Source organism: Molothrus ater, chromosome 14, assembly GCF_012460135.2.
Source record: "Molothrus ater isolate BHLD 08-10-18 breed brown headed cowbird chromosome 14, BPBGC_Mater_1.1, whole genome shotgun sequence".
Lineage (NCBI taxonomy): Eukaryota > Metazoa > Chordata > Aves > Passeriformes > Icteridae > Molothrus > Molothrus ater.
Window position 1 is genome coordinate 1,938,823 of NC_050491.2, and position 26,876 is coordinate 1,965,698.

Below are 26,876 nucleotides of genomic sequence, written 5' to 3' on the forward strand. Positions count from 1 at the left end.
GCCCTGGCTCCTTCAAACAAGGCTTGGAAAGCACAGGAGGGATTTCCAAAGATGAGAACTGCAGCATGATCATCAATCTGATTTTCCTGGTGCTCCACCTTCCTGCCAGGACAGTGGTGGAGTCCCCATCCCTGGCAGTGTTGGAAAATGTCTGGATGTGGCCCTGGAGGACGTGGTTTAGTGGTGACCAGCGTGGTGCTGCTGGTTGATGGTTGCACTTGGTGATCTCCAAAGTCTTTGCCAGCCTTAACAATTCCATTATTTTCTGCTGGGCTCACAGACCCTCCCTGGTAAGGGAGGAAGGAATCTCTCCCTGCAGCATTGCTCTCCAAAAGCAGAGGTTTCCTCACACCTCCCAGGGAGCCAGCCTGAGCAGGGACAGGGTGTGAGGGTGAACAAATCCTGGCTCCCAGAGGGGTTTGTGCCCCTTTGTGTGTGTGAGCAGGCTGCCTTTGGAGCTGGGAAAGCAGGACTTCAAACTAAAGCCTTTGGCTCATCTCTGAGGGAAAAGCACGCATTCCTGAAAGGGGCACGTGCAGTGTTTTTGTTGGAAGTTGTTCTGGGCAAACCCAGGGCTGCTGGAGCATGGAGCTGATCCTGGATGTTGGCTGAGAAAGCAAGGAATGTTTCTGGGCTGTTCAGCCAAAAGGAGGATGAGGGGCTGAGTCAGGAGTTAATCCCTGGGGGCTTTAGGAGATGTAGTTGCCCAGACTTAGCAGCAAAGGCCTGTGTTAAGGATATTTGGGATTTGGCCCTGACTCTGTTGGAAGACAGTCTCAGACCTGTTGGTAGAGCAGCTTGCTGTGCTGTCTGTGCCACTTGAACTGTTCTAGCTGAGTTTATTTTTTTTAGTGAAGCTTGGAGAGACTTCAACCCTTCATTTCTTAGACCAAATTAAATGTTAGCCTCCTCTCAAAAGCAAAGTTTTGTTTCTGTTCATCCTGCTTGCATTTATTTGAATAGGAGTGACCAGGAACAATATTCCAGTTAGTGGCTCCTGGCCCAGAAGGCACCAGGTATTTATTTCAGTGTTGATAGTTCCCCTTCTTGTGTGAAAAGAATGTGATCCATTAAATTTCAAGGGTCACATTTGTCTCCTTAGTGGCTGTATTGTATTTCTGATCCTTAGCTGTTCTGTGATAAATCTGGGGCTATTTCTCTTCAGCCACTTGTAGTTTGTACAAGTTCCCTGCAGACACTCATCAGTCCAGACTCAGCATCTGACACTTTGTACTGGTGAATCTCTCAATATTTCCATTACTGTGTCCTCCCAGTCCTCCAATTCTCCTTGTACTTGTGCTCCCAGTCTTCCTGGGAGAAGTGTTTGTCACAGGCTGATTCAGTCTGCAAAATTAACACAAATGAGTTTACTAAAAAGATTAGTTCCCAGATAGATGCCTGAATTTTGCTTATGAATTTTCTAAATGCCCTTTTACTTACTTAGTCCCTGACCTGCTTTAAATATTTCTACATCTGACTGAATTTTTTACGTCTGACTGAATCAGTAATTTCCTTGTTGTGGTTTATCTGGGAGATGGGATCTACCTGGCTTGGTTGATTTACATCTGGTTATTTTATAAACATGCAAACAGCAGATTTGGGTCTGGGCTAACCTGTTGAATTCTACATTTTCCCTAATCACTGAATATGTTTAGGTAATGATCCTTTCAATACATTCACATTTTATTTCACATTCTTTATGTAAACCTTATCTATAGTAGCCTTTCTTGAGCAGAAAATTAAAATTTCTGCAGGAAATAGGTTTGTATATTTGTATTCAGTGATAACCATAACCTGAGATTTTGGCTAGAAAAGAAACACTTCTTCACAACAGTGCTGGTCCCATGGGATAGGTAATAAAATTGGAAAGAGGAATTACAGTAGCTCTCAGACTAATAAGAATTTAAAATTAAAAGGCAAATATTAATGAAAAGGTGATGACTGATCTGTATTTACTGTAAATTATACGGTGTGCAAGCCTGGAGGGGTAACTGAAAACTACTGGTTCTCCAGAGAGTTTCTACAACAATCTCCTTGGACATTTCTGACAGTGAAGTGTCTGAACACAGCAGCAAAAGGAATTCTGGGTTTTGTTGTAAATGGAAAAGAGTGGAAAATGGAAAGGCACTGCTGAGGCCTGTTGGTGAGCAGCACTTTCCCACCTCTATACAGGTAACCTGGCTCCACTGGTATAACCAGAGGTCTCATCAGTATAACCAGGGATCTCATTGGTATAATCAGGGATCTCACTGGTATAACCAGGGGTCTCATTGGTATAACCAGGGGTCTCATTGGTATAACCTGGCTCCATTGGTATAACCAGGGGTCTCATTGGTATAACCAGGGGTCTCATTGGTATAACCAGGGGTCTCACTGGTATAACCAGGGGTCTCATCAGTGTAACCAGGGGTCTCACTGGTATAACCTGGCTCCATTGGTATAACCAGGGGTCTCACTGGTATAACCAAAGGTCTCATCAGTATAACCAGGGATCTCATCGATATAACCAGGGGTCTCACTGGTATAACCAGGGATCTCATTGGTATAACCAGGTGTCTCACTGGTATAACCTGGCTCCATTGGTATAATCAGGGATCTCACTGGTATAACCAGGGGTCTCAACCCCCGGTGATTTTTGGATGTCCAGTTCCTACGGTGAGTATGCATTCAGCGTTCCCAGTGTAGGGTCCAGCAAGGCACAAGGAGCAGGAACGCACCTCAGCCCCACCGGAACCGCAGGGCAGAGAGTGGGAACGCTTTAATCCGGGATTTTTCTGGAACGGTGTAGTGCATGGTAAAGGTAACTTGCTTCAGGATTCTCTATAGGTTTTGTGAGAATTAGTGCTGAAAATCAGCTTGCTCTAAGTTTCCCTGTGATACTGAGGGAGGTAAGGGCTCTGGTGATGCTCAGACAGGAGCTCCCAGGTGGAGCTGCAGAAGGAGCGTCAGGCGCTGCATCTCCAGGCCCTGAAGTTCAGCATTCACCGAGGAGCTGCACAGCCGGACCTGGGAGGTGCAAACCCCACCCAGACAGACCCGAGTGTGTCCCCAGCCGCTCGGGAGCAGCGCTGCGCTGACAGCCGCGACACGGAGCGGCATTCTGTGCTTCCCGGTGCCTCCTCGGCAATCCTGCGGGACTCCTCACGTCCTTCCCGGGCAGCTCCGTGCGGGAGGCTCCACAGCGGCCGTTCGGGCTCTGCGTTCCTTTCCGCGCCGCCCCGGGCCGAGGGCGGAGAGCCCCAAATCCCCCTCAGCGGAGCGCTCTGCGAGCGGGGCCGCGGGCAGGGCCGCGCTCCCCCACCGCGCATGCGCGCGCAGGGTTGGCGGGGCGGGCTTGGCGGGCGAGCGGCGCCGGGGCCCGGCGGGGCTCTGAGGGCGGCGGTAGGGCCCGGCGGGGCCGGCGGCGCGGCTCCGTGCGGCCGGCGGCACTAGGGCCCTGCGGGGCGCTCGGGCGGCTCTAGGGCCCGGCGGAGCACCGCGGGCGGCTCTAGGGCCCGGCGGAGCACCGCGGGCGGCTCAGGGGCCCTGCGCGCCCACGCCGGGGGTCTCGCCCCCCTCCCCCCTCCCGCCATAGAAGCAGCAATGGCGGCGCCGTAGCGCGGCCGCCGAACCCCCGCCCGAGCGCCGCGCCCGGGCCCGGCGGGAGCCGAGCGGGGCCGCCGCTCCTCCTCCTCCTCCTCCCGCCGCCGCTCTCCGCAGCCCCGCGGCCGCCATGGCCACCGAGCTGGAGCCGCCGGCCGCCGGCGCCGTGTCGGGCACGGCGCCGCTGGAGGCGGAGGAGGACGAGGAGCACTGGCTGTACGGGGGTAGGTACCGCCGGCCGCGGGGGCAGCGCGGGGCCCGGCCGGCAGCGGGCCCGGCCCCGCCTCAGGGCCGCCCCCGGCTGCGGGGCCGTGCGGGACCGGGGGCGGCCCCGCGGGAGGGAGGGACGGGCATCTCTCCCTGGGCCCCCTCAGAGGGAGCGGCCTCTGCCCCCGGGCCCGGAGAGGGACCCGCGTCCGCCCCCCGGCCTCCCCTCAGGAGCGCTTGAGAGGCTCTTGTGGGCGGGTGGCGGCGTGTTATTGTCCTTTTATCAATAACACTGGTGCAGGGAGGTTAACGAGATGCTTTGTTAAGAGTTTGAGTTCGCTAATCACCCAAACCTTGTAAACCCCTGGGCTAACGGGGCTGGGATGTGGCCGCTATAAACCACAGGACTTTAGTGAAACGTCTTTGTCCTCCCCATAGGCTTTCCACATGAATGCTTTTATGTTTGTTCTCCCCTGGCACGTTAAAATTTTATATATAAAGACCTTGATAGGTGACTTCAGTTCCTGTCTGATAGTTGTCTCTGTTCTCTGAGACTTAGGATCTACATTTTGAATTTGGTTTGGTGTGAGACACCACCTCTGCAGATGGATGGTGTTTGTTGGGTTGGGTTGATTTTTAGTTGTTCCATTTCTAGTTGAACTCTTTTGAAAAGAGAGCGTTGGGGTTACAGTGCCTTGGCAGCGCTGGGTATTTCTGTACCTGTGATGCCTTTTGTGCTTGAATTTAGCTTTTTTCCTTTCACTTGAATGATTCCTTTGTTCTTACTGTTGTTTTTGCAGATGACACCACTGGTAAGCAAGAAGATGGACCAATTTCTGGGTGAGTCCTGAGGCTGTTTATTCACTGTAACAATACATGGTGTAGAGGTTGAGCCTCGTTGAGCAGAGCTTGGTGAGTGCTTTGGAGCAGTGCTGTTGCCAGGAACAGCAGCCTGTCCTTTCCCCATCCCATGGGATCATCCCCAGCTGTCCCCATGGGGGTGGCAGGCATTTATGGATGTGGAAGCTGAACTGGATGAGTAGACTGGTTGGATTTAGAGCTAACTTTTAGGCCCTTTTGTTTCTCTCAGCAATTAGTTTCAAAACAGATCACTTTTCCAGTTTAATTCCCTGGGGAAAATGATGCCCTGAGATTGGTTTTGTGGTAGCCTGGCCTTGCTAAAACTGGCCTGTGCTTTAGTCTGGGAAAGGTCAAAACCTTCAGCTTGGGTTAAAATCTTGAGCTGCTCAAAGCAGCACATTCTGTGAGATCTGTCAAGTGGTGTGGGTAAGACTTGGAGATAAAACCAGTCCTCAGTTTGGCTTTCTGTGTGTGGAAGGGACTGTGTGTCCTGGATTATATTCCCTCTCCATTTGTAGCTGTGTGTTTTGCACCAGCAGAGCTTGGTCTCAGCACAGGATTACCTGTTTGCCGTTTTAAATGTAACATTTTTCAGAAGGCTTGGTTTTCACTGGGCTTGTGTGTGTTCAGCCCCTTCCAAAGTTCAGTTGAGGGTTTATTGTCATTGTAGGTTCAGTGTCTGGAATGTTGAGGTTGTTACAGATACTGTCCTACTTCTGTGCTTAAAGAATATGAAAGCTTGTTCAAATGAGCAAGTGGTGAAAGACAAGGTAAATTGTTACCTAAAAACATCAAATGAGCTTTGTGAGGAGGAACAACTTTTAGACAGAAATTTACAGATGCTTTACATAAATCTGCTGTTCCTTGTCACGTTCATCTGAATGTAATTTTATTTTACAAGCAGGACTAAAAATCTGAATTTCTAGCAACTATCTCTAATAACTGCAAAATGTAGGGAGAAGGAATATTAGTGGCCATGCTGGCTGTCCTTTTTTCCCCCTCCTTTTACTTTTTGCCCCCATATTTCTTTGTTGCACAATGAGAATCTACCTAAATGAAGTGCTGTGAGGTGTTTTAAGAAAAATGACTCTTTGTTAGCTCTGCTGTCAGCAGCTGCAGCTCCAGGGATGCACTGCTGGCTTGTCTGGAGTGTTTGTCCCAGCCAGGGAGCAGAAACCTGCAGAGTTTGGGATGCAGCATCACTGACATCCCGAGCCTAAGGGATGTGTTGGAGGCCAGCAGGATGCTGTGCTGCCAGCAGTGCCCAGGACTATGTTGGCATTCTGGGCAGGTGAAATCTCTGCCACGTTTTTCTGTGCCCAGACAATGCTGGGGACCTGTCAGCTGCTTCATTCCTGGGAAGCAGAGAGGTTGGGGAAAGGCTCCTGCTTCCCAAGTGTCTCTCTGAACTCCAGTTCATACATTTTAATGCACACCCACAGATGCTTCATGTGACTTGAAGCTGAAGGTAACACCTGTCACTCTTCCTGAACACAGAATCTCAGAGTTTTAAGGAGATTCAGGCTGGAGGTCAATGCTGAGTTCCTTGGCTTGGGCAAAAGTTCTTGAATCCAACAGAGAGATTTTCTGCAGTGGTCCCTGCTTTGGTCCTCATGTCACAGCCTGTGTCTGCAGCATGGAAATACCTGGAGGCTGATTTTCCCTCTGACATCTTGGCTGCCTTTTGTACCTGACAGTGTGTGCAGGTGTCACATCAGGAACTTGGCACCCCAGGCACCTGTGCTTGGTCAGCTGCCCAACCCTCAGCCCTCTTTGATCTTGGCCTGATGAATTTCTTTGTGTATGGGACTTTCCCAAAATGAGGCTTCAGTTATGCTCAGATTGTTTGTTCTTTGTTTTACACTCAGTAACAGTTGAGTTGTATTATTTTGCCTTTCTTGTGTGGTGTCTGGTGTCACTCTGAAGTAGCTTTAATGTGAGCAGTGTTTGGATTCTGTGAGATGTTGCCTGTTCATTTTTGAAAACAATCCTAGGGATGTTTCTTGTCCGACGTGGGATTTTAAATCAATAGCAACAGCTCCACAAAGCACTGGTGGAGAATTGGGTTTCTTTGGCTTGGGCTGTTCTGATTGTCTCTCTTGAAAAAAACTCAGAATTATTTTGAAGTTCTACTAAGCTTCACCTGTGACATTAGAGACAGATGAGCTCTCTGTATTTCAGTTCTGTAAAACTTGGCACACTCTTTTCTTGTATGTGTACATCAGTTCCACTTTTTTGCTTGGCCAGTGCAATAAACAATGTTAACATTTGTACAAACTCTTAAACTGGAGTTAAATCCAAACCTGACCATTGTTTCATCAGGTCTAATTTGAATTGAGTGAGAAGAACAGGTACATAATTTTTCCCATAACTTTTCCTTTTGGGATTTTAACTACTTACTGTAAACTATTTGTAGAAACACTAAAATCATTCTTTCATTAATTTCTCTGGGACAGATGCCTTTGCTGTTGACTAAATGCATGTGTAATTATTAGCATCCTTAAGGAGGAGGTGAAATTTTGCTTATTATGGTCTTACTCTTATCAGTTGTGGTTGTGCCAAATCCGAGCTGAGCCAGCTGCCACTGAGCTGTTGAGTGCTGTCAGTGCTCTCTGGATGTGTGAAACTGATTCTTCCCAGCAAAAGCAAAGCCAAGCCAGGAGGATGGATTTTTTTTTTTGGTCAGGTAGTTGAGCAAATGCCAGCAGAACAAACACACAAGAAGAATAAAGCACTGAGTGAAAGTCACCTGGGCAAAGGCTTTAGAACTCATTGTAGTGACTCTCTAGGCTAGGCTTGTCCACTTTTTCTTCTGTGTCATGGTCTCTTTGTTTTGTCTGTCCCCCCTGCAGACACACAGAGTCTGCTCACCCTCTGCAGGATGCTCCCCAGGAGAGCCGGCCCGGCAACAGCGAGGACAGAGAGATGGCCCAGCACGTACGTGTCCACTGCCCACGGTGCCTGGGGGTGTCTGGGCTTCTCAGCACTCCTGGGGCCAAGCAGGGAGTGTAAAGATCCTCCCTGCTATCTGCAGTGTTGGGATGTACTGCCAGCCGTTCCCAAAGCTAGGTCCACAAGCAGCCCTGTCTTGTCATCCTGCCTCGAGTGGTGGGGAGGGAACCCTGCTGCAGGCTCTGCTCATACCCCCTCAGGGGCAGATCAGGGTCTCTGATGCTGCAGTCTGGTAGGAAAAGCAGAACACAATGTGTTCCAGCTCAGTACTCAGTGTGACTTCTCAAGGACCTGTAAAATCTGGGAAACACTGGGATAGAAAGCCCAAGATGCTGAAAATCAGTTTTGGTTCAGGCTCAGACCTTTGAGAAGGCAATCTGGTGGCTCAGTGCTGAAAGAGGAGGAGGAGGGTTGCTTCTCCCCACCCTCCTCTCCTGGACTCTTTGATGAGTTTGTTTTCTGCCACATCAAGAGGGTTCATTCAGGGTTCTGACAGACCCACGTGCTGTGGAAAAGGAGGGAGGGTGAGGGATGCCTTCCTCATGTGGGGTGAGGTACTAATTCAGCTCGTGCTGAATTCTCACAAAACTGCACTTGCTGGATATCTGGAAGATTTCTTCTTCTATTCCCTTATTTTTGTGCTCAGCACTGGGGTTGCACTGGAGTCAAATCTCTAAAGTGAAGTGACTTGGGGGCTGATTGTGCTAAATCAACCAAACCAAACTCCTCAGCAGCTCCCTACCACAGAAGTTGTGGTGAGAGAATATTTGCCTTGAGGTTCTTAGGTGAAACCTGGTGAATGTATTTTGGTGGTTTTCATTTGTGGTTGTGTACTTTGACCATAGCCCTTGTGAAGGAGGTGTGCCTGAAAAGCCCCAACTCTCAAAAAGAACAGAGGGACATGGTGAAATTCTTAGAACTGAGCTAAATGTTCACCAGGTTCACAAACATCACTCCAAATTTCATGTAGGGCCAAATCTTCAAAGGACAGGGGAGTTTCTCTGTGGGCATTGTTGGAGGCTGCTCAGGAAGCCTCCCAAGATTTGGCTGTGCTGGAGAACTCTCAGGTTGTGTGTATTGATGAGCTGCTGTGTGACTGTGCTGTTGCAGGCCCTTCCCAGTGGTGAGGATGATGAGGATGACAGTGACAGTGACAGCGATGACGATGATGTGAAGGTCACAATTGGCAACATCAAAACGGGAGCGCCGTCCTACATGTGGGTACTGCTGGGGGTGGGCATTTGGGGCTCAGGGATCCAGCATGAGGGCATGGAAAGGGATGGGCTGAGAGCTGCTCTGCCTCCTGCGAGCAATGGCCACAACACTTCTGCAATTGCTTGTTGGAGAATCCATCTGTAAAATGGGAATGAGAATCTGTGGGGCTGCTGCTGGGAAATTAATTTACTAATTCCTGGGCTCCCTGGGGCAGAATCAAAGGTGGGAAGTTCTGTTTAACTCATCTGTGAAAACTTCCAGAAGCAAAATCTGTACTGCTAAAAATTTGCATAAGCTGTGAATTTACTAATTTCCAGCTGTCTTGATTTTTTGTGGCTCAGAAATGGCAAGGCTGGATTTGAGAAGCAGGAAATTATACTTTCTACAACTCTGCCTAATGTGCATTGAATAAAAGTAATGAGAGAGCCTTTTGCTTGCTGCTACCAGCCTTCCTCTTACACAAGTGACTTACCTGTGCTTTGCTGCATATTCTAATTTTCCACTTTATGGATAATTTCCTTCTCTTGTTGTAGAGGTGGTTTCACTCTGATGGATGACTCTGAATAGCAAACCCAGGTGAACTGAAGCATCTCCTGAAGGGTGTCAGGGCTTGAATATATTTTGCATGAGAATCTTTAGCCAAGTAATTTGTTCAAATGCCAATGTAGTGATTCTTTTCCAATAGGGGAACTCCTATGAATCTAAACTTAAAAACGGGTAGAGGCTATGGAGCATCAGCTTCAGGTACTGCTGTTATTTTTATCCTTCACTTTTCCAGTATTTCACTGACAGCTGCAGCAGCTGCAAATTTTGCTCTGTTTAAAAGAATATAGAATTAGTGTAAACCAGCAATAGGAAGTGCATTTCCTAAAAATCAGTGTTCCCAGCATAGTGTGAGGGGGCAGGAGGCAATGGAGTGATTTAATTACCCATCACTGAGCAAGGTGACTATAATTCTATTTAAATTAGGAAAAAATGTATTGATACTTTTATAGTAAAACCCCAGAATATTTCTAAAATATATTGTTGCACTGGGGCTGAGCATTGCAGCCCTGGAGAAGGACTGGAACTCAGTGTCCTGAGCTACTTGCAGTGTGAGATGCTAAAAGAAACAAAACTCTGGCTTTGAGTAGCAGCTGTGCTTATTTGGCTGCTGAAATTTTCCACACCAGTTTAGTTTAGTTTCCACCACCAATTCAGTTTAGTTTCTCCTGTAAATTGAGTCTGGGATTCTGTCCTTCCACATATGTGAGACTGTCTTTTCATGGGCTTCATCTACTGCCTTCCACTAATTGCTTTATCCAAATGAATTCTCTTCTGATTGAGAAAATAAGAACAAATTCTCCTTGTAGGTTTTGTACCTGAAAGATTTTTGCAAACTCCTGCAAAAGAGTCTGCAAAAGAGTGATCCTGAAAAAGGCTCTTGTTATGAGAAAATGTGTCTGTCTTGGGAGGGGAAAATAGGTACTTTGTCTGGGGAGAAAAATAATTTCATTTTATTTTCATTTGGGGTAAATTTCATGCATGTCCTAATGATTTACTGTCTGTAGTACCAATCTGGGTTGAATTTGCTTCTCTGCTGTTCAGCTGCAGGTGCTGCACACCCTGTTTGTTTATGGAGTGACTGGAGTCCTTTTTATTAAAAAGCTGATTGTGGTTACCTGCGTGCTGTAAACCCGGTGATTAATTCACTGCAGTGCTTTGTTTTTGCTGCAATAATTTGCTGAGCAAATGAGTGGATTAAAGGCATTGCATTAAAAGTTGTAACAGTCCCTCTCTCCCCAAAGCCAAGTTGCAGCCCAAAGGTATTGACTTGGATGCCGCAGGGAATATAAATGGATTGCCTGTGATAGAAGTGGATTTGGATTCATTTGAAGACAAACCGTGGAGGAAACCAGGTGAGGCCTCACAGTTCCTTGTGGTAGATATTTTCTGCAGTTCTAGTTGTGTCTCTTGATTTCCACATGTAATTTCTGTCCATTTATTGTTGCCAGGGAACAGGGAAGCTGGAACAATGTGTGTTGCTCAGTCTCTGCTGCCTGGCTAGACAGTCAATGGCATTTACTGATTGAACAAGCCATGGTCTATGTTAAATTGGGTTGCATTTATTCTAGTAATTGAACTTCCCTAAAGGGAACAGCTATTTTTTTAATGGTCTATTTTATTAATTCCCTGCTTCCTGAGAACATTGCACTGATACCAATCCAATAATGTTTGGCCTTAAAGGCAGCTGAGCGGGGTCAGGATTTGGCTGTTGATATTTGTTTTCCTTTTCCTGTGCAGGAGCTTGTTCTGTGTCCCCAGGCCAAGCCCAGAGTTGTCCCTATGGTCCCTCCTCATTTGGGGCTGCCCACACTTATTTGTATGAGGGAGAGTTCTCCTCTTACAGCTGTAGGATGCTACAAATCAGCTGCTGTTTTTCTTCTGATACAGAAGTAATTGAAGGAACTAGACATCCAGATTTTTGCTGTGCTACTCTCATAAAATGTGCTCTGATGAAACGTCAACTGAAACAAAAAGTCCACTTGCCTTTTCTCAGCCATCATTATTCTCCCTGCCAGCCCCTGTATTTTATTTATCTTTCAGCAATATTGCTGTGCTGAGTAAGTAGAGCTTTCCTGAGGTTGCCTGTGGTGTGCTCTGGGTACCTCCTGCCCACATGAAGGGCACTCCAGTGCTGAAAGCTCCATGGGCATGTCCAGCTATCAAACCAGCACTGAAACACCCTGCAGATAGTGCAGGCAGAATGGAACAGAAGCTTTTCTTCTGCAGGGATTTCTCCTTGATTGCCAAGTGAGACAGAGGGGAATGGGAAGAAAATGAGTTAGAAAGAATGCAGTGAAGTTCAAAGATAAAGCGTGGACATGGTTGTGGCCATGCTGACATCCCTGGAGCAGAGTAGAGCCAGCTGGCCCTAAAACAGTGTTGGAATGCAATAGAGGGAAGATCTCTGCAGAGCTGTGTGGTCTGTAAGTTTATTTTAGATAGCAAGTAGCTCATTACTCAACAGCCTTTCAAGTTTATATCCTTTACAGTTAATTGTTCAGCAGCTTGGTATGTCTTTGAGTGAGGGAGTGGAAGGAGAAATCCTGTGTGGAAGAACTGATAGAGGTCTGAAATAGAAGCTGATAAAATCGACAAGTAAATGTTGTGTTGCTGAGTCGGTGTGGATGCAGTTTGCATGTTTGGGTGGTACAGCAGGAAGAGTGGCCAGCCCAGGAGATAAGCCTCACTGCTTAGACCTCACACTTAAACCAAGCTCAGCTTGGGCAGAGTTTTGCCTTGCTCTTGTAGCAGCTCTTTGTTTTGGGGTTGGTCTGTGTAGGAATATCTTTACATGGGGGATGTTTGAGGGACACCTCAGCGGGGCAGGAGGTGCTTTGTAGTGCTGGGAGGTGGGAGGGGTGCTCCTGTAATTCCTGCAGCTGGGGTTGCCCCTCTGCATCTCTGGTTTCTTGGCAAGCAGTTTGTGGTCACCTCTGTTATTCAGAAGTGCTCGTGCTGAATTAGCACATTGCACAGGAGGCTGGCAGTGGGAGATAACACTCTGGGATGGCTAATTAGGGTTGTGACTGAGCTGTAATTACTTGTGTAGTCTGGGATGCATCAATAAAAACCTTCCACTTTAGCTGCCTTTCACGAAATGGGTGAGCCCCAGAATCTCCTCTCAAAACAGCAAAGGCAGTGTGATGGTCAGGAGGGGAATGTGTGGGCTTAGTTCTGCCAGTAAAAAGGTTCTGTGGCTCCACCCCATTTTTGTGGTGGGGGCTGGAACTGTCACTCCTGTGCTGTGCCCAGCACTCAGCTCATATGGACAATTGGAAGAAATCAGCCTGAAAAAATCAGGCTGGTGAATAAGTGATTGCAGGGAGCTCCTCCCAATGGCCTGTGGAGCTGTCCTGTGTGTCCCAGGGGCTCCCACTGCTGCTCAGGCCATGTTCCCCTCCCACCCATCAATAAAAACCTTCCACTTGAGCTGCCTTTCACCCAAGGTGCAACCTCTGGGGCACCCACAGCTTTCTGACAAGGAAAGGCACAAGCTGGGCTCTCTGCAGTACTTTTGTTGCCTTAACCCTTCATATAAGCAGTTAAAGGACAGCTTGAGAGTGCAAGTGTGCTGAACCTCTGTGCTAACTCCTGCTCCCTCTGCCAGGTGCTGATCTTTCTGATTACTTTAATTATGGATTCAATGAAGAAACATGGAAAGCTTATTGTGAAAAGCAGCGGCGGCTTCAGCTGGGGCTGGACCCTGCTCCTCCCATCAGCACTGAGAACAAGATCACGGTGGGTGACCTGTGACTCCTGCTCCTGGCTCCAGGAAAACTGGGATTGTGTTTGTAGTCACAGAGATGAGGGTGTAAGAGCAGGAAATACTTGGGTTCTGAACTGTGCTTTCAAAAAGGAGAAATGCAAAAATGAATCTTTAAATCTCTGTTGAAAATATTTTCTGTGAGGAAGGAATAGTTCCATCAACGTGGCAAGTTTGAACCACTACAGCAGCAAGACTGGAGTGAATTTCCAGTTGGCTTGGAAAACCCTCTGGATGAGGGAAGGGCAGGGAGGGGAGCTGAGCCCCCAGGGTTGTTTTGCTTACTGCTGGAGCCTGCTGCAGTGGTGTGGCTGCCTTTTGTGTTTGCAGACTGCCTTGGCCATCAACCTTGCAGGAGTCCATGGTGGCCATCAGAACTTCAGCTAAATTGTCAGTACAAGTATTGCTCATTCCAGTTTTAACTTAGGGACTCCATGGAAAATGATATGAGTTTAATAGAGTCATAACAGAGCTTCTGGTGGGAGACAGTGGACAGCAGGCTGAGGCTGGAATGGCCATTGACTGACACAAATGGCTGTGCCTGGACTGAAGAATAGGTTGCTGTGATTGTTCCTTTTCTTTTGCTGGGGGTTAATCTCTGGTGCTCCATTCAGTTGAAAGAAGGGCACAGCACCATGTGTTATTTATTTCCTTCCATAGGTTCAGCAGGGAAGAACAGGAAATGCTGAAAAAGAAGTGGAAAGCAACATCATCAAAACAGAGTTCAAAACAGACTTCTTGGCTCTGGTGGGAGGACGAATGAAGGCTGGGCCTCCTCCCAACAGGTAAGAGAGGAGCATGTGTTTCATGGGGGCACCTAAGAACCACCTGGGCCACATCTGAGTCTCCTCAAGCCTCAAAGAGAAGCTTTTAAGCTTGGCAAGAAGCTGCTGTGGTCACTCATTCAGTGTCACCTCCAGCAGTGCAACCCCTGCCATCCATTCCCCCCTCCTTGGCGCAGGGAGGGAATCCTGGATCCCAGGACACATCTCTGGGAGTGGAAGGAGCCAGGCAAACACCTCAGCTTCGAGGGCTCACACTGCTGACATTGCTTGTGCTTGCTTGGCTTATTCCTCCTCCCACGATGTTAATCTTTGCCTCCTCAAGTGGAAGTGGATTACGAGTTTGGCAGAGGATAAGAGGAGCTGTTGGTTCCTGAGCCTGTGTGCGACGCTGCTGGATGTGTGGTAAAACAACTGAGTCATTCTGAGGGGCAGCCTCTGCTGGGGAAACCACTTGGCCCTTAGGAGATCGATGGGGTTTTATCAAAAGCTTCAGAAGAACACACCAGATGAGCCAGAGCTTTGGGCTCAGGATGTTTCTGTTGCTTCATTCACAAAACAGCTTTTGCACACCTGCCTTGCAGAAAGCAGCCCTGCATCCCAACTTTACTGCTTGTTTGGGAACCAGCTCTGTGCTTCAGGGATGAGCATTAAAGCGCTGCTCAGTCTGTTGGATTTGAGCATTTTGGGAGCATTTCTGTCCCGGTGTGTAATCCCTGTTTTTACATCTCTTTGTGGTGGTTCTTTGGATAACATTTCTGGGTGCTCAGAGAGCCCAAACCCACCCCTGCTCAGAGGGAAACTGTTCAGGAATGCAAACGGGCTTCTCCTTGGCTTCTCATCCCCATTTGAGAGATGTTTCCCTGGTGGGAAAGAAAGCATGAAAGAAATCTGCTGACAGCAGGGCAAATTGCTCCTTGGGGTGCTTCTGAGCCTAAAAAGGTGCCTGTGCTTTGTCCCAGGAAGCTGGGTGGGACCATTGATGTCATCGGGGGCCAGGCGGGCACAATCCGCAGGGTGGAAGGGAGGCGCCGGGATAAGCACGCCTCGGAGGAAAACCCCATCCAGGTAAAACCCTGCAAGCCTCGACAAATTGCTGATTGTATTGCACTGTGCTGAGCCCTGGGCAAATGTCTGTGTGCTCCTGACCTCCCAGTTCATACCTGCAGAGCAGCAGCTACTGCATTGGCCCTGTTGAGGTGTGTGCATGGATCATTCCCTTCTGCAGGCTCAGTTAATTTCTGGGTTAAAAGCTTGGTCTTGCTAGGAGCCAGATTTGTCCTTTAAAGACCAGTCTTCCCTTTGGAATGGTAAGGCCTGAGTTCTTTCATCATCAGTCCTCCCAAAGTATTCCTAGGAGTGTGTAGCTGGGAATATCTTCTGTGGATTAGTCCCTTCCCTTCCACTGTGGGGTTGGAATCTTCAAATCTGCAGTGAAGGGTTTGTACCTGGGGCTGGTGTCTCTCTGTACTTTAAAGTAACATTTAGTCTCAAATCAGTTGGTGCAGCCCACACCTCAGACTGAGCCTGGGCCTGTGTTACTGGATCTTGTCTCTTCTAAGAAATGAATGCCTGGGTTTAAAGCTGATCCCAGTCCTGGGCTTGCCTGCCCAGTGTGACCATAGTGTTCTGGTTGGTTCCTAGGCAGGAAGCTGCAGGGTCTGAGGAGCATCTGCCAAATCCCCTTCTCTTAACCACCTTGCCCCCCTGCCAACTCTGCTACCTTGCCAGAAAAACCTAAACATGGAACCTTTCCCTTCCTAGGCCAAATTCCTTGAGTTTTTCTCTATGGTTTTGTGGTTCATTTATTTTTTTAGTAGTCAGTTTTCCAGATTTTGCCCACAAGAAGAGTTTGCCTAAGAGACAGAATTTGCTGGGAAAGGGTTTTTTGTTGTTCCTCCCCCTCACAAGCACTGCCAGCTACACTTCAGGTCCCTGTGGTGCCTCTCTGCATTTTGGTCACTCTTCAGGCACAGCCACAGTCCTGTTGTGGTGATGCTGCCAGCACTGTGAGGGCCCTGCTGCAGGAGCAGAGGGATTAAAACACTCTCTTCTCATTCCTGTGCCCCCCAAGGTGCTGGGAGACCATGGCAGTAAGCCCCAGCCCCCCCAGCAGCCCCAGCAGCCCTCCCAGCCCCAGCAGCCTCCTCAGCAGCAGCCGTTTGCTCCACCAGCAGGGCCTCCGCCTCCCCCGCTGGCCGGGCCTCCTCCTCCACACTTCCTGCACCCTCCTCCTCCAGTGACTTCTGTTCCACCTCCCCTGCATCCTCCAGGTATGTGGTCACTCCATGGAACCCGAGTTGGGATGTCCCAGGCTTGCAGCAAATCAGAGCTCTCATGGTTCAGTGCCATGGGATGGGTGAGCACTCAGGGAACAGATCCTGACCCCTGGCCAGCCTTTGTTTAGTCTCCATCAGCCTATTCAATATTTGCCCTGAATACTTACAAATGGCAGCTGGTCCTTGAAGGAAAACCTCTGGGCTTTGTTTCCCTGAGGGAACCTTCCAATGCTACTGATCCATTTGCTTTATAGATAAATGTCAAGAAGCAGGTTCCTGTTTCTCTGGAGGAAGATGAGAACTTTTGCTTCTGGCTTAAATACACCAGGCTGAAATGAGGGGCCACACTCTGGGCTTCTCCTGCTCCTGGAGCAGCACCAGGAGCACTCCATGCAGGGACTCCTGCCTGAGGAGGATTTGCTGCAGCACTCAAGGGCTCTTTTCCCCAGTAGTTTTTCCATGGTAGCTTTTCCTGCTGCCTTAGATTAAAATGCTTGACAAAATCAAGTTGGACACACTGGAGTGGAACCTGCAGCAGGTTCTCCTCTCCAGCTCTTTCAGTTGTTCTGAAGACCAAATCAATTGTTCATGTGTTCACACTCAGAAAAGGAGTTCCCCAGCAACATTTTAAATTGTAAAGAGATTATTTGGGAAAATGATATCTTTTATAGGCTAATTCCTGCTTAGCAGCACCAATTTTTCTCCTGCTCTGTTTGCTCCAGTATGTGAGATTTATTCAAAATTGTGCTTTGAGGTTTAGTGTGAGCTACAGAGAGTCCACGCAGTACAGAGAGGCCACGCTTTCCTTGTTGTCCTCACTTGTTTTCCCTGCTTATTTCCACAGGTCTGCCACCTCCAGGTCCAATTCCAGGTAGGTGTTACCTTGTTCTTAATAACAGCAGCAGTTTTGATCACACAGGTTCAGAGCATTTGGACTAAGTAACATGAAATAGGATGGCACCAGTTTAGAGCACAGCTAATTTAAGATTAATAAACTCCAACTGAGCATTGAACCTGAGCTGCTTATCTTCTATTCTGACACAAATCTGTAGGTCAGAATAACTTGATTGTTATAGTCTGATCAGAATGGAACATGTCTACATCCCAAGGACCACTTTTCCTCCCTAGGGCTATAGGAGTTAATTGCTACTCCTTGATGAATCTTATGTTCAGTATTTAAAAGCCAAAATAGAAGGTAGTTTTTGCTTTGTTTTTCTTCCTATATCCCTACAAAACTAACAGAGCTTTAGGGTGTGAATTTGGGGAGGAGATCCTATCCTGAAAGAAAATTATTCTATTTTAAATAGAGCCTTGTTTAGGGTAAAAAGATTATTTAATGGCTTTCAACTGTGAACAGCACTTGTGAAGCTGCAAGATCTTGGTGCTGATTTAGCCTTCTGTGTCTAGGGCTGTTCCCACCACCTCTGGCACCACCACCAGCTCTCCTCATCCCAACCTTGGATGGGTAAGACCACACCTGGGTAAGATCACACCATGGGGGGGGGGGGAAGAGAACAGGTCCAAAATCAGTGCTGGGGATGCATGGTCTGTCTTGAGTTGGGGTGGGGGAGAGCAGAGTCTGTCAGGAATCCTCTGTGCATTCATCTGGATTTGGCATATTCAAGGCACAGGAAGGAGCCAGTAAAATCTAGGTAAAGCCTAGAGTAGTTCATGGCTTTCTCTGAAGGTGCTCCAGGTAGTTTGTGAGCAGTGGTGATTTCCCAGGGCAAGCAGTGGGATTATGGCAGGTTTGGAAGCTGTGGCAAAACCTGTGAGCATTTCTGATAGTGGGATTCCCATAAGAATGCTCCACAGATCTCTAGGAAAAACAGGGTGAAGCTGCAGCACAGCCAGAGCTGTGGGGGTCCCTGATGTCAGTAACTCACCCCCTTTTCTCTCCCAAAGGCAGCCAGCCAGCTACAACAACAGGCAGCCACCTCCCTTTGGCTACAACTCTGCAGGTGAGCACCGGGCAGGACACATCCCACTGCTGCTCTCTCTCTTGCCTGGCTCTTGGCAGCCCAGGCTTTTCTGAGGCTGGCACTCACCATGCCTGCTCCAGCTCCAGGCTCTTGCTGTGCCCCAGAGGGTCCCAGTCAGGAGCACAGGCTGGGTGTGCTGCTCTCAGTGCTGTGCACCTGTGGGGATGCAGTTTTGTGACCCAGTGCTGAGGCCCAGGTCGCTGTTTGGGCAGATCCCTAGCACAGAGGAGCCTCCCCAGTGCCTCAGCAGTGTGTTCTCCTGCCTGTTGGCACACACATGTGCTCACCCTCACTCATATTCTCCCTTTTCCCCAGCCTCAGGGATTTGCACAGCCATCCACAACTACTGAGCTTGGCATCTCCTTCCTGAGTTTTTGAATCTCTCCCCCATTTCACCCTCTCCCTTGCTACAGGCACCATCTCCTGTGGTTTTGCAATGGGAGAGGCAGTGCCAGGATTTCAGCAGATTCCCTTCCCTGGTGCAGCCCCAGGTCTCTCCCAGTCCTGCAGTGACCAGGAGTGGCTCCTGGCTGTGCTGAGCAGTGGGAGCACAGGCAGCCCTGCAGAGCCTCCCTGCAGGACAGGGCTGCAGGAGTGGCAGTGCCAGCCCTTCCCAAGGAGAGGAGCCTGCAGTGCTGCCAGATGTGGCACTGCTTTGGGATGTGACCTCACCAGTCCAGCTGGCCACCTCTGCCTGGGGACTGCTGGTGGCTCTGGGCTCCCCAGGTGACATCCTTCACTGGCAGCTGCTGCCCCTGGCCCTCCCAGGTGCCACCCTAGAGCAGAAGGTACCTGGTGGGAGGTGGGACCTTGTACAGGTGACCAGAGCCCAGGGCTGACAGAGACTGTGCAGTGCTGCCTGTAAATGCCTCCTCAGGGAGGAGTTCCCTGTTCTTAGCAAACTGCTGGGAAGGAAGGGAAGGACAGCAGGGAGCTGGGCCGTTGTCTCCTGGGATCCAGCTCTGCTGCCAGAGGGCGTCTTTGGGAAGGGAGGGACAGAGGGGTGCTGGCCATGCTCTGGATGACAGGGGCTTCTCCTCTGGCTGCAGATTCAGGTTTCATCAGCTACCCCCCCATCTCCACGTCCCACACGCCCTGGGTGACCACGGTGGACAAGGGCACGAGCAGCTCCAGCAGCAGCCACTGGGAGTACTCGGGCTCCAGGCGGGACCGGGAGCGGGAGCGAGACCGGGAGAGGGACAGGGAGCGAGAGCGGGACCGGGACCGCACCCCCACCACCAGTGAATACAACAAGTGAGTACAGCAAATGAGTGCTGCCCCCTCCACCAGTGAATACAACAAGTGAGTACAGCAAATGAGTGCTGCCCCCTCCACCAGTGAATACAACAAGTGAGTGCTGCCCCCTCCACCAGTGAGTACAAGTGAGTGCAACAAGTGAGTGCTGCCCCCTCCACCAGAGAGCACAAGTGAGTGCTGCCCCCTCCACCAGTGAGTGCAACAAGTGAGTGCTGCCCCCTCCACCAGTGAGTGCAACAAGTGAGTGCTGCCCTCCTGTGCTCCTGGGCCACCTCAGCGTGTCTGGCCAAGGGCTGGGTATACAGGACACCAGCTGAATTCTCTGGAATGTCTGGGGAAGAGCTCCTTAGGATCAATAACTACAGCACAGACAGGGAGCTGTGCCACTGGCTGATTTCCTGTCTCTGGGTCTGGGTTTTTTTGTTTAAATCCAGCAGAACCGGTTCCTCTTGCTCTCCCACGAGGCCAGTCAATGAAATAGCCCCTCTGTGTTTACTCAGTGTTTCACAGCTCAGTGTGAAGCACTGGCTGCAGGAGCTGCTGCTTCTTGTCTTCTAAATGTCACTGTCAGATCAAAGGACAAACAGCCTGCTCTGCTCTCCTGTGGGGCTGGGAGTGCCATTCCCTGGGAGTCAGCCAGGAAATGGGAGCAGGACTGGAGGGACCACCTTGGTGGGAGCTGCTGTGGCCTCAGCTGACAGCAGTGCTGGGAGCACTTGGGAAAGAGCAGGAGGCTTGGAGCCTCCCTGTGTTCATCTGAGGTGGAGGCTGGGCTGCAGACACTTCCCAAACCCATCCCCTTGGTGTTCAGTCAGCAGCAGTGTCAGTTTTCTGCAGGCTCCAGGCTCAGAAATGCCAATAATCATTCAAAACATGATCAGAATGTGCATTCCTGGCACAGGGTCCTTCCTGCTGGGGAGCTTCCCAGCCCAGGGAAGGAGCAAACAGGGCAGCGTGCTCCTAGGATTTTTTTTTTTCCTTTACAAGCTTTTGGGCACTGTGGATGGGAGGGGGGAGGAAGAGAACAGAAGACAAACTTGCTAAAATTGGAAGAGCTCATACTCCCCCACTTCCTGGTCCATGCTGGAGCCAAGGCCTGGGCTCAGCACTCCTGAGCACATTGCTGGCATTCCTGGCTGGTGTGGAGCACCTTGGTGCAGGTCAGAGGAGGGCAAGTGGCCGTGCAGTCCTTTGGGGCACTCCCAGCTGATTGATCCTGGACATTTATTTGTCCAGCTTGTTTCCAGGTGTGTCAGAACAATGTCTGTGACGTCCTTTCTCCCAAGTCCTGAGTATTGTTCCCACAGGGGCACTGTTAACCCTTTGGATTTTGGCTTTCAGAAGTTGACCAGGAGGATGTAGGGGGGAGTGTGGGATGTGTCTCAGTTTGGGGTACACCCTGCCCACTCCTGGGGACTGAATGAGGTGCTTTGAGCAGGTAGAGAAAGCTGCACTCACAGTTTGATGGTTTGAGCCTGTGGGGAAGAAGAGAGCACCTTAGCCCAAGGATGGGAGATGATCTGTGTGTGTGTGTGTGTGTGTGTGTGTGCTGAGGGCTCCCCGCAGCAGGGAGGGACGATGCAGGAGCGCTGTGTGTCGTGTGCGCTCCCGGTGGTGCCGGTGCTTCCGGAGCAGCCCCGCTCGGTGGGAGGTGCCAGGTGTTGCCGGTGAGGGCGGTCGCAGCCCTGCCCGCTGTCCCTGTGCCCACGTGTCCCTTGTCCCCCCAGTGACGACGAGCGGTACCGCTACTACAGCCGCGAGCGCAGCTACGACTTCGAGCGCGATTACCGGCGCAGCCGCGACCGCAGCCGCGAGCGAGAGGAGCGGCACCGCGAGCGCCGCCACCGCGACAAGGACGACGGCAGCAAACACAAATCCTCCCGCAGGTCAGCGAGCAGTTCCTGTTCTGGGGTGGAACGGAGCCTGGCTCATCCCAGCTCCCTCTGCCCAACAGCCTTGGGCAGGAGGAGCCTCTGGGATGGGGAAAGGAGAGCTCAGGGTTGAGTTTGTGCTCAGCGGGCTCAGCCTCCCAGCAGAGCTCCCATCTTAATGAAAGCACACACAAAGGCCATGAGAGCAGCCTCAGCTTTTGGTCCTGCTGCTCCTGTGCACCAGGGCAGAGCTCACAGAATCCAGTAGGTTGGAAAAGAGCTGTAAGATCGAGTCCAGGCTGTGACCCAACACCACTTTGTCACCCAGACCATGGCACTGAGTGCCACATGCAGCCCTTCCTTAAACATCTCCCGGGACAGTGACTCCACCACCTCCCTGGGCAGCCCATTCCAATGCCCAGCCACTCCTTCTGTGAAGAACTTCCCCCTGCCTGCACTCAGAAATTGCTTCTTGAGCAGGAGGAGCAGAGCTCCTGCCCAGAGCCTGGTAGTGAGGGGGTGATGGTCTGCACCAAGATGAAAGTTCTGGGGCAGAGCAGCAGGTCCTGAAATCACAGCTTTTCTGCAGAAAATGGATTTGCAGCAGATGATCTTGCTGGAAGAGCAGTCCCCAGCAGAGCAGCAGCCCTGCTCTCTGGGCTGAGGCAGGTGCTCTGCTCAGGTCCTGTGTCACTTCACGTCTCATTAATGACTTGTTCTTGCTCTATTTTCTTGATGTGTCAACTCCCTGCTTTTAGGGGAAATTCCTGTCAGCTCTGGAGGTAATTACCCTTATTTTGAAGCTGGTATCAGAAAAACTCCCTATGTAGTGACTGGAGGAAAAAGGCTGCTTTTGTCCTTAAGGAGATGAGTAAGTTTTCAAGGAAGGACTGATTGCTAAAGGGTTGGAAGCAAAATGATAGGAAGAAAGACTAAGACCATAATAAAAACTTAATACAGAGCAAGTAGAAGCTGAGCTGGTATCAGACAAACAAGCCATTGGCTTTAGGGTTATTTCTCAGCTTCCTCTCCTCAGAATTGAAACCTTGGAGTAGATACCTCACTGTAGGAATCCCAGTCCATGGTCCCCTCCAACCCAAACCTTCTGGTATTCCCTGCTTGAGGCACGCTGAGGTTTGAGCCTGTTTGAGGCCCTGTAGATGAAAGGGTTTCATTTCCAGCTTGCTGCAAACTGAGCAGTCTGCAGGAAATCACTGACGCTGGTTTCAAAGGACAGTCCCAGTGTCCCAGCACAAACCACTGACACATCGGCCACGAGGTGGCTGAAGGTGTTTTGTGGAGAGGCAGCAGCCTTTTATTTTTCCCTATTTTTCTTGCCTTTAATGGCTGTGAAACCATTTATTAAACCAGCCAGAAAATTGCTTGAAGCCAGGAGCTTTTCAGCCAGGTTCAGCCAGTTCAGTGTCTGCTGCTAAACTGGAATTCCAGCTGTGCTAAGAATTGGTCTGCACACCTGACACTGTCCCTGCTCATGGGGCTGTGCCTGCACTCACAGTTTATCCTGGGCTGAATTTATCTGCTTGTTCCTGTTCTCTGGGCTGTGCTTTAACTCTGCCACCTTCACACCACAGTCAGCTCCTGAGAGCTCCTGTGGTTTGAACCTGTGAGAGAAGCAGCAGAAAATCTCCTTCTGGGGGGGGCAAACCAGCGCTCTGCCTGTTCCTGCTGGGAGGCAGAGCTGGTCCTGGGGCCGTGGTGGCTGCAGGGAGCAGCTGGCAGGGCACAGGCTCAGGGCATGCACAGCCTGCTCAGGCCTCTTCTGCCTGGCATTGCTCCCACATCACAGAAGTCCTGGGTAAACATGCCCAGTTATCACCCACATCTGGAAAACTGGGGAGATAAAGGAGTTCCAAAGCAGGAAGCCAGTGAAGAGCCAGGTCAGCTGTGAGTCAGCACAAGCAGAAACAGGATCTGCCTCCATGGGGAACCCACATTTCTCTCGCTCCACTGATCCCTTTGCTGCCTCTACCCCAGGGATTTCCCACACACCTTCAGAGGAGTGAAAGTTTCAAACACGTCTCAGGTTTAGGACTCCTCCTCCTCTCAGCCTCTGTGCTGTGCCACAAGTGCTGGAGCTCGCTCAGGAGTGGAAGAACAGCAAGGTGGACAGCTGCCTGTGGACACTGCCAGGAGGGGCTGTGCAGTGGGACAGTGGCTGTGGCAGTGTGTGTGACAGTGGCAGTGTGTGTGTGTGGCAGTGGCAGTGTGTGTGACAGTGGCAGTGTGTGTGTGCCAGTGACAGTGGCAGTGTGTGTGACAGTGGCAGTGTGTGTGACAGTGTCTATGGCTGTGTGTCAGTGTCTATGGCAGTGTGTGTGACAGTGGCAGTGTGTGTGACAGTGGCAGTGTGGCAGTGGCAGTGTGTGTGACAGTGGCAGTGTGTGTGACAGTGGCAGTGTGGCAGTGGCAGTGTGTGTGACAGTGGCAGTGTGACAGTGGCAGGGTGGCAGTGGCAGGGTGGCAGTGGCAGTGTGTGTGACAGTGGCAGTGTGTGTGACAGTGGCAGGGTGGCAGTGGCAGGGTGGCAGTGGCAGTGTGTGTGTGACAGTGTCTATGGCAGTGTGTGTGACAGTGGCAGTGTGTGTGTGACAGTGGCAGTGTGGCAGTGGCAGTGTGTGTGACAGTGGCAGTGTGTGTGTGACTGTGTCTATGGCAGTGTGTGTGACAGTGGCAGTGTGTGACAGTGGCAGTGTGACAGTGGCAGTGTGGCAGTGGCAGTGTGTGTGACAGTGGCAGGGTGGCAGTGTGTGTGACAGTGGCAGTGTGTGAGTGTGACAGTGGCAGTGTGACAGTGGCAGTGTGTGTGACAGTGGCAGTGTGTGTGACAGTGGCAGTGTGACAGTGGCAGTGTGTGTGTGACAGTGTCTATGGCAGCGTGTGTGACAATGGCAGTGTGTGACAGTGGCAGGGTGGCAGTGGCAGTGTGTGTGTGTGACAGTGGCAGTGTGACAGTGGCAGTGTGTGTGACAGTGGCAGTGTGTGACAGTGGCAGTGTGACAGTGGCAGGGTGGCAGTGGCAGTGTGTGTGACAGTGTCTATGGCAGTGTGTGTGACAGTGGCAGTGTGGCAGTGGCAGTGTGTGTGACAGTGGCAGTGTGACAGTGGCAGTGTGTGTGACAGTGGCAGTGTGACAGTGGCAGGGTGGCAGTGGCAGTGTGTGTGGCAGTGGCAGTGTGGCAGTGGCAGTGTGGCAGTGGCAGTGTGTGTGTGACAGTGTCTATGGCAGTGTGTGTGACAGTGGCAGTGTGTGACAGTGGCAGGGTGGCAGTGGCAGTGTGTGTGACAGTGGCAGTGTGTGTGTGACAGTGGCAGTGTGTGTGACAGTGGCAGGGTGACAGTGGCAGTGTGTGTGACAGTGGCAGTGGCAGTGTGGCAGCGCTGATGCATCCCACAAATCCCCGCTGTGCCCTCGGCAGTGCACAGGTGGCTCCCTCAGCAGAGAATCCACGCCCCTGTGCCCATGGCTGGTCCCTGCTGTGGCAGGGCTGTGTCTGATGTCCCTTTGTCCCCTGGTTCCCGCTCAGGAAGCAGCACGAGAGCGAGGAGGGCGAGAGCCACCGGCGCCACAAGCACAAAAAGAACAAGCGCAGCAAGGAGGAGAAGGAGGCCAGCGAGGACGGGGCTCAGGAGGGCGAGGAGCAGGACACCAAGGAGTGAGCCAGGCCCCCTGCAGCCTCGGCAGGAACTCTCTCCTGTGGAACCAGCATGGAATTGGTGATGTTTGGTTTGGGGGGTGATTTTTTTTATTATTATTTTTTACTTTTTTCCAAGGGAAGAGGCTGACTGGGCGAGCCGTGGCACAGCCGGCAGCGCTTCAGGAGCTGAGGCTGCACGTGCCCTTAAACTTCCTTTTTTTGTTTGTTTTTGATACAAGACAATACAGCAGTACTAGTTACAAAGCACTGAGCTACTCTACTCATCCACATCCCTAGGGAGAACTTTGGTGTATCAGATCCTATGGTTTCTGATGGAAGATGGCTTCAGCTGAAACTAATGCAATTAGGTCATAGTTCTTGGTTCTTTTTGGCATCATCGTTCCTTTTTGAGGACTAGGACAGTAAGTGCAACTTGAAATTTATTGTCCAAAGAACAGCGTGACTTAGATCCAGGAGCCAGCTTAGAGTCTGGTGTCCAGTAGTGAAAAGTCTCATCCCTGAATAAATCTCTTTATAGCTACAGAAACAGCTTCTGATTTCTCCGTGGCCAGCTGGGCGTGTCAGGAGGAGCTGCAGGATCTGCTCCAGGTGGGCACAGAGGCCTGCCTGGATGTGGCAGCTTCCAGAAGCTGCTGAGGGCGTTCACACAGCGTGTGCAGAGACTCCAAAACTGGTTTTTTATCCATTGCAAAGGTAGTTCTGTCATGTCACACCCCTGTGTGGGGAATCAATGAAGATCCACAGCAAGAGCATGAATTTCTCTTTAATTCCTTTTGACTTAACTATTTTATTTCCTTTTTTTATAAGAGTTGACTGAATAACCTAGAGTACAGTAGAGAACACCAAGTCCCAGTTAGCAGTTTGCCCTCATGGGACTGGTGTTTCTATTTGGGTATCACCAACACTCCTGTCCGATGCATTCCTTTCCCTTAGATCCCAAAATAAATTTAGTCAAATTCCAAAGTTTCTTTGGATTTAGTATTGGTTGGGGAAGGGGCGACAGAAATGTTTCTGGGTGAGAAGAACAGGGGAAATAATTTTGAGGGGTTTTCATCTGTCTGGTCATTAGGTTCCTGCCGTTCTGTTCGTGTGAGTCCACAAATGTCTCATTTTCCTTTGACTTGTTATTTAAAACTGTCTGAAATATTTGTCCTAAAATAATATGGTTCTGAAATGTTCTGTATTTTTTGGTATTGTAATCTTGGAAGAATTGAGTGTGCTGGGAAGTGCCCACCATGTGCCAGGAGAGCCCTTGGGTTTGGGTTCAGCATTGTGACAGTGCAGTGATGGGTTTGTAAGTGCAGGAGCCCAGGGGAGGAGGAGGAGACTGGGACTTCTGCTGGCTTTTGGTTTTCATGGAGTTCTCTTAATGTGCTTGAGCTGCTGGGGAATGTGTGTGCACTGGGCCAGGGGTAGCTGGGATCAGGCTGTTCCTGCCTCTGCAGCCTCGGTGGAGCCCAGATCCAGGAACATCTCTCACTGCCCCAGCACCCCCAGCTCCTGGCCCTGGCTGTGCAAGGAACAAGGCAATGCCCAGGGCTGGGCTGCAGCTGGGAGTGCCCAAAAGCTTTGAGGAGAATGGCATGAACTTGAGGAGAAATGCAGACCAGGGTGGTGAGGAGGATTCAGGAGTGCTGGTTCTGTGCCCCCTGGCACTGCTCAGCACAGAGGGGCCCAGAGCCCTGCCCAGCCTCCCTGGGGAGCCTGCCTGAGGTGAGGATGGGACCTGCTGCATTTCCCAGCACAGCAGCTCTGCCCCCTGGGCAGTGCCCCCAGCCCCTCTGAGCTGCCTCTCCCTGCCTGCTCCCCTGCAATGCTGCACCCAGGGGAGGGGCCTGGCCCCACACAAGGACATTTGTGCCCCCTTTGCATGTCCCTGGTGCCTCTCCAGGGGTGCCAGGG

At 50.6% G+C, this 26,876-nt stretch overlaps 1 protein-coding gene across 1 annotated transcript; it reads left to right on the top strand.

The window, feature by feature from the left end:
• The first annotated feature begins 3,407 nt into the window (after positions 1–3,407).
• On the top strand, positions 3,408–26,157 carry LOC118698564 (pre-mRNA 3'-end-processing factor FIP1-like). The gene is made up of 16 exons (XM_036401943.2): positions 3,408–3,806; positions 4,590–4,629; positions 7,503–7,587; positions 8,713–8,819; positions 9,503–9,561; positions 10,605–10,715; positions 12,971–13,101; positions 13,787–13,911; positions 14,871–14,976; positions 15,983–16,181; positions 17,032–17,058; positions 17,595–17,652; positions 18,093–18,148; positions 19,219–19,423; positions 21,154–21,312; positions 24,843–26,157. The coding sequence occupies exons 1-16, from the start codon at positions 3,713–3,715 to the stop codon at positions 24,973–24,975; spliced, it is 1,695 nt and encodes a 564-aa protein (XP_036257836.1). The 5' UTR covers positions 3,408–3,712; the 3' UTR covers positions 24,976–26,157.
• Positions 26,158–26,876: the final 719 nt, after the last annotated feature.

Excerpts from the sequence above, each read along its gene's own strand:
- LOC118698564 (XM_036401943.2), top strand. The coding sequence starts at position 3,713 with ATGGCCACCGAGCTGGAGCCGCCGGCCGCCGGCGCCGTGTCGGGCACG. Across the intron at positions 8,820-9,502 it reads ACGGGAGCGCCGTCCTACAT|GGGAACTCCTATGAATCTAA; the intron begins GTGGGTACTGCT and ends CTTTTCCAATAG. Across the intron at positions 19,424-21,153 it reads ACCACCAGTGAATACAACAA|TGACGACGAGCGGTACCGCT; the intron begins GTGAGTACAGCA and ends TTGTCCCCCCAG.